The sequence below is a fragment of the Mandrillus leucophaeus genome, unplaced genomic scaffold (assembly GCF_000951045.1).
Source record: "Mandrillus leucophaeus isolate KB7577 unplaced genomic scaffold, Mleu.le_1.0 Scaffold282, whole genome shotgun sequence".
Lineage (NCBI taxonomy): Eukaryota > Metazoa > Chordata > Mammalia > Primates > Cercopithecidae > Mandrillus > Mandrillus leucophaeus.
Window position 1 is genome coordinate 1,466,874 of NW_012102943.1, and position 6,496 is coordinate 1,473,369.

The 6,496-nt window shown below is 49.6% G+C and overlaps 1 protein-coding gene across 2 annotated transcripts in view; it reads right to left on the reverse strand.

Annotated features, from left to right (window-relative positions):
• Nucleotides 1-732: 732 nt before the first annotated feature.
• MYOZ3 (myozenin 3) overlaps nucleotides 733-6,496 on the reverse strand; it is a 19,360-nt gene continuing 13,596 nt past the window's right edge. For both annotated transcript variants that reach the window (XM_011985326.1, XM_011985325.1), the window contains exons 3-6: nucleotides 2,820-2,974; nucleotides 1,809-1,862; nucleotides 1,551-1,704; nucleotides 733-1,159 (exon numbers count right to left, since the gene is read on the reverse strand). In XM_011985326.1, coding sequence (XP_011840716.1) covers nucleotides 993-1,159; nucleotides 1,551-1,704; nucleotides 1,809-1,862; nucleotides 2,820-2,974 — 530 coding nt within the window. In that variant the 3' untranslated portion in view covers nucleotides 733-992. The remainder of the gene's footprint in view (nucleotides 1,160-1,550; nucleotides 1,705-1,808; nucleotides 1,863-2,819; nucleotides 2,975-6,496) is intronic.

The following is a 6,496-nucleotide window of genomic DNA, read 5'->3' on the forward strand; positions in this document are numbered from 1 at the left end:
GCCTGTAATCCCAGCTACTCACGAGGCTGAGGCAGGAGAATCCCTTGAACCCAGGAGGAGGAGGTTGCAGTGAGCCGAGATTGTGCCATTGCATTCCAGCCCAGCCAACAGTGCAAGACTCCGTCTCAAATAATAATAATAATAATAACAACAACAATAACAACAACAATAATAGTTATTGTTTGTTGAAAGTTTCTTACTTGCCAGAAACTTTACCTATGGTTTCTCATGTCATCCCCACAGCAACCTTATGAAGTAGGTACTATAAACCCCTCATTTTACAGGTGGGGCAATGGAGGCTCAGAGAGGTTAACTCACTCGCCCAAGGTCACACGAGCAGGCCTGGGGTCTGCATTTAAGTCCACGTGGAGGCCCCATGCTCTAAACCAATACAGGCCACTGCTGTGTGGCCCTCACTCTGGCGTCCAATGTTTCACTGCCACTCTCCACTTTGCGGCATCCTCAGAGCTACCTTGTTGGCCTCTTCTAGGCCATTGGTGAAAGGAAAAGCTGAGCTGGCCTCAAACTGCTGAAATCTGGGGACTCTTCAGAGAAGGACACAAACCTAGATGTTCATCAAAGAGGTAGCACACAGCAGCCATGGGGAATAACGCACTGGTCTCTGGAGTCAGACAAACCCAGACCAGAACCCCAGCCCTGCCGGTGCTTCCCTGTTTTGTGACTTTGGCCGGGTTGTTCATATTCCTGAGCCGCAGCCTCTTCATCTGCAGAACAGCAAAACTCATAGCGCCCGCCCACCATGTCCCGGAGAGGATCCAAGATGTGCGGCACCTTCACTCTTCATTTCTCCCACGTTTACTGAGCACCTACTAGGTGCGGAGGCGCTGTTCCAGCCAGAGCTCAGTCAAAGAGTAGAAAGCGCTGGGGACAGAGCCTGGCCTGCAGAAAGTGCTCAGGAAACGCAGGCTCCCGCTGTGGCTCTGACTGGCTTCCCGCCCCTCCCGGTCTGTCCCCGGGCTGCCCGCCCCGCCTTACTTGTTGAAATTTCGGTAGTCGTTGGGGCTGGGGGTGTGACTTCGCCCATCGCTCTGGTAGTCCCGGTAGCCGACGAACTCCTGCCAGGGGCAGCGGTAGCCCTTGGGGATGGCGGTGTGGTTGAACTTCTCTGGCGGGACGCCCTTCAGCGGCTCCGCATAGCCTAGGGGCGGAGGGGAAGGGGGCGCCTCGGTTCTTCCACCCTCAGCCCCCACCCCCACCTCGCCCCATCCCCATTCCGCGGAGGCGGTTGGAGGAGGGAAGATCCGAGTTAGGGGAGAGGAGTGGGGGAACAGGATGTCACAGTTGCTCCAGCACAGGAGACCCCTTCCCGTCCCAGGAAACACGGAGGACTGCAGTGAGGAAGCCACGAGTTTGCAGCGCGGGTTGCAGTCTTGGCCTTGGCTGACTCGCTGTCTGACCTGGGGCGCGGCGGCGTGTGTGTTGGGGAAGGGGGTGGACTAGCTTTCTGGGTGCTCTTCCTGCCCCATGGGAAGCACACCCATGCTTCAGGCCCCCAAGCCCTGGTCCAGGGACCCGAGAAGGCCACTCACCTGGCGCCAAGGCGCTGGGGCTGGGGACGCACCCAGCTGGGGCGGCTGCAGAGTGGGCGCCCTCGGGACCCCCGAGTGAGGCCCCCGGTGAGGCCCGGAAGATGTGGAGCTCCGAGCGGTAGTTCTGCCCCTCGGGGCCATTGGCATTGGCAACCTGGGCACAGGGGCGGACTCTCAGAGGCCACCGACGACCTCCCGCCCCCAACCGCCTTCCCCTTCCCCCAGCTTCCCTTCCAGGGAGCTCCCCTCCACGCTCACCGTCCCCGACTCCGCTGTTCCAGTCACCTTCCTCTTGGCGCTTCCGGCCAGCATCTGGGAGCGAGGGGGTAGAATAAACCGCGGAGAGGCTCAGCGGGGCAGGGGACCAGGGTTTTCCCTCCACCAAAAAAAAAAAAAAAGGGAAAGGCAAGAATCCTAACGCCCATCATCGGGGAACAGGGATGAGTTACTAGTTTACAGCGCTAAACCCAGTGCCTGGGACCGAGAAATACTCGATATATGTTAAATGCTATTGTAATGCTGAGTCTGGGCAAGATACTTAATTTCCCTGAGCCTCAATGTCCTTCTCTATAGAATGAGGATGATGGTGATGAAGGTCTCTTCCTCAGAAGAATCTATGAGCATTAAATGAGACACCTGCAAAGTGCTTAGCTAGCACTGACTTAGGCACATAGCAAGGGCGGGTGTTTGGTCATCTTTATTTTTCTGCCACATCACTCCCTCTCAGTTGCCTCCTGTCTGGCCCGGAAATTAAGTGGAGGGTGGATGGAATAGCCCTGGCTTCCTTAGAAGTATCTGGAACTGCCTGCTACCTTTCTGAAGCCAAGGGAAGAACCCTTCTTGCCTTTCTTCTCCACCAGCAGGTTATTCCATGGCCTTTCCTTCCTCCAGTGGGAAGAAGAAAAAAAGGCATTCTACATTTTCCATCTTAGATCAGGCCCAAGTCTAAACTAGATCCTGCCTGCTGCAAATTTAGCCTGGAATGCATGCCTGTCTTCGCATTTTTTTTTCTTTTTTTTTTTGTAGGAGGCAGACTACCTTCACTCAACGGCTTATCCTCAACCCCCCAATCTACTTTGTTCACTTTGTTCTGTAGCCAGAGTGAGATGCCTAAAAAGATAACACTTTTCAAGGATCACACAGAAAGGCAGGAGCTTCATCTGATGGGAACATCACAATCTTCAGCCTGGCTTACCATTTGGCTTTAGGCTAACCACTGGCTCTCTGTCGTCCTCAGTTTCCCCATGAGCACAATGGTGGCTTACTCACCGCCCGCTGACTGGCTGCTAACTCGAAAGTGAACTTCTGCACACGGCGCTGCCTCTTCTGGAAGAGGAGGGACCCTCTGTTGTTGCGTAGTGACAGCTCCTCCATCATCAGGTCCTGGGGCACGCTCAACTTCTTGCCCAGGTCCAGCGTAGGGACTGCCAGGAAAGGCCAGAGCGGGCTCTCACCACCCCATCCCCCATACACTCCAGACCCCACCTCTCAAGGCACCTCCTCAGCATGGCATGCTGTGTGTAAGAATGCCCGTTTCTCCCCAAGCTTGCTGACACCAGGTGTCATGATTCTTTGGAATCTTTGCCCACCTGATGGGCAAAAATGGCACTTTAGAGTTTAATTTGCATGTGTTTGTTGCTCAGTGAAGTTTAGCACTGTTTCAGAAGTTCTTTGGCCATTTGTATTTATTGCATGAATTCCCCGCGCAGGTCTTTGCCCACAATGGTGGAGGTAGTGAGAAATGGTCAGGTTCTAGCTGTGTTTTAAAGGTAAGCCATGGGTATGGTCAATAATCGAGAGAGGGGTTGAGGATGACCGCAAGGCTTCTGGCCTGAGCCACTAGAAGGATAGAGCAGCAGCTCATTGAGATGGGGAAGGCAAAGGGAGGAGAAAGTTCTGGGAAAGATTAGGAGTTCAGTTTTAGACATGCGTTCTTTTAACTTTAAAATAACCTTTTATTATTATAAAAAAGCATATATGGGCCGGGCACGGTGGCTCATGCCTGTAATCCCAGCACTTTGGGAAGCCAAGGCAGGCGCATCACCTGAGGTCAAGGATTCGAGACCAGCCTGGCCAACATGGCGAAACCCCACCTCCACTAAAAGTAGAAAAATTAGCTGGACATGGGTGGCACGTGCCTGTAATCCCAGCCACTCCAGAGGCTGAGGCAGGAGAATCACTTGAACCCAGGAGATGGAGGTTGCAGTGAGCTGAGATTGCATTGCTGCACTCCAGCCTGGGTAACAGAGTGATTCTCCATCAACAACAACAACAACAAGACTATATGGGCCCTGAGGAATGTTGGAAAATACAGATATCAGACAAAAAAGAGAAAAATACCATTATCTATCGCCCAGAGACTGCCACTATTAACACCTTAGTGTATGTCCTTTCATATCTTTTTCAATGACTATATTCGTACGAGGTTTTAACCAAAACAAAATCATAGTGTACATGTTTTGTAACTTTTTTTTGCTTTGTTTTTTGAGATGGAGTCTCATTCTGTTGCCTAGGCTAGAGTGCAATGGCACAATCTCGACTCACTGCAACCTCTGCCTCCCGGGTTCAAGCAGTTCTCCTGCCTTAGCCTCCTGAAGTAGCTGGATTACAGGCACACACCACCACTCCTGGCTAACTTTTGTATTTTTAATAGAGATGGGGTTTCACCATGTTGACCAGGCTGGTCTCGAACTCCTGACCTCGTGATCCGCCCGCCTCGGCCTCCCTAAGTGCTGGGATTACAGGCGTGAGCCACCGCACCCAGCCTGTAACTTGTTTTTAGCACTTAAAGATCTCCAGCTTTCCAAGTGAACACATTTTTGTTCTATCTAATATCTAGTCCATATCCAAACTCTGCTAATTATCTCCAAAACTGGGCATCTTAAATTTGAGGAAACTTGTAGGCATCTAAGTGGTGGTGCTGAGGAGGGAGATAGATGTGTGAATCTGGAGAAAACTGACCTGAAGGTGAAATTTTGAGCATCATGAGCTTTTACTGGTATTTACTGGTATTTGTTGTTGTTTTTCAATGAAGAACATTACATTTATTTCTTTTCTCATAGTTGGAACTACTCTTTATAGCTATTTAGAGGATTTTCAGGGTGATGACTGTTCTTAGCAGTTTGTGCTTTTCCCACTAGCCAAATGCAAACTTTCACATTTGGCCAACAAAGGAAGCCTTTTGCAGGACAGAGGGGAGAGAATGGTGAGGACCTTGGCAGGTGAGAGCCCTGTGTGGGCAGCATGGCCTGCCTGGTCCATCTCTAAAATCGGATACACATATGTTCATATTCCAGCTCCATAAATGGTACTTTAAGCTGGGAGGCTGGATGAGATCACAAAGAAATGAGAATAGGTAAAGAGGACCAGAGACGGAGCCTGGGGCCTCCAACATTTACAGTGAGGCGGTGAGGATGAACTAAGCCAGGAGCCTGGGCAGGAGCAGCCCACAACATAGGACGAAACTAAAGAGGATGGCATCTTGGAAATAAATGATGAAAGCATTTCAGGTATGATAGAGAGACTAACAGAGCCAAATGCTGCTGATGTGTCAAGGAAGATGAGAGCTGAAAATCGACTATTATATTTAGTAACACAAGGTCATTGGTAATTTTCACCAAAGCAGTTTCTGTGGAGTGTTTGGGTGTGAAAGCCTAACTGGAGAGGGTTCAAGAGAAAATGGACAGAGGAACAAGTTTAACCACACCATGAGGAAACGATAAGCCAAATCCAGGATGCAGGACATTCTACAGGACAACTGGCCTGGTTTTTCACACAAGTGAGTGGCATGGAAAAAAGGGGCAGAGGGCTTGCTTCAGATTAAAGGAGATTTAGAAGCCATAGCAACCAAATAAAAACTGTGGCCCTTATTTGGATGCTGATGAAAACAAACCAGAAAACTGAAGAAGGTTGACTACAGACCGCTTATTAAATGTTATTAAATCATTAGTGCTGATTTTGTTCAGTGTGCTAATATCTTTGTGGCATGTAAGGAAACATCCTTTTATTATTTTGATGCATTCTGAAGTATTTGCGGGGTGAAATGACATGCTTTTTGGCATTAGCTTTGAAATTTAGGAATGAAGGAGGGACCATGTACTCCGTACTTGTATGTGTGTTTGGAAATTGACTAATAAAATGTCAAAAAGAGAGAAAGAGAGGATTGGTAAGAAAAATATAGGCAACTGCTTGGAAGAGTTGGGCTTTAAAGGATCCTGGCTACAGACAGCTATGGGGTCAAGAGGGGTTTGTTTGTTTGTTTGTAAAGATGGAGAATAACAGCATGTGCGTTAACTGATGGGAACTTTTGAACAATGCAGTAGAGAGAGGGGAGAATTGCTGCAGGAATGTCCTTGAGCAGGAGTGACAGGAGAGCTGCGTTTCCAGAGCCCAGCCAGAGGAGTTGGCACCAGGCAGGTGTGAGGAAAGTTCATCCACCATATCAGAAAGGAAAACCACAAACATGGGCGCAGATGCAAGCAAGTAGACAGATGTGACAGAGGATGCTTGCAGATGTTCTCTTCTGGTTACTCTATTTTTCTTAGTGGAATAAGAAACAAGGTCTTTAGCTGATAATGAAGTTGTGCAAGGAGGTATTGAAGGTTTGAGGAGAAGTGGTGCCAAAGTCATTAAGAGAGTAGCATGGGAGAGTGAATGAACTAGGGAGATGGACATGGCTACCGGGCAGCACTGGGGGTCACTCAGGTGCTGTGATTCATGCCAGTCAATGGAATCCTGAATAGCTGTCTAAAAAGGACACTGATTTTTTTTTTTCATTCTTTCAACACAGACTTAAAGGGCACTTTCTATGTGCTAAGAACAGAAAGAAACCCACTTATAGGCTGGGCGCGGTGGCTCACACCTGTAATCCCAGCACTTTGGGGGGGGCAGGCGGGTGGATCACTTGAGGTCAGGAGTTCGAGACCAACCTGGCCAACATGGCAAAA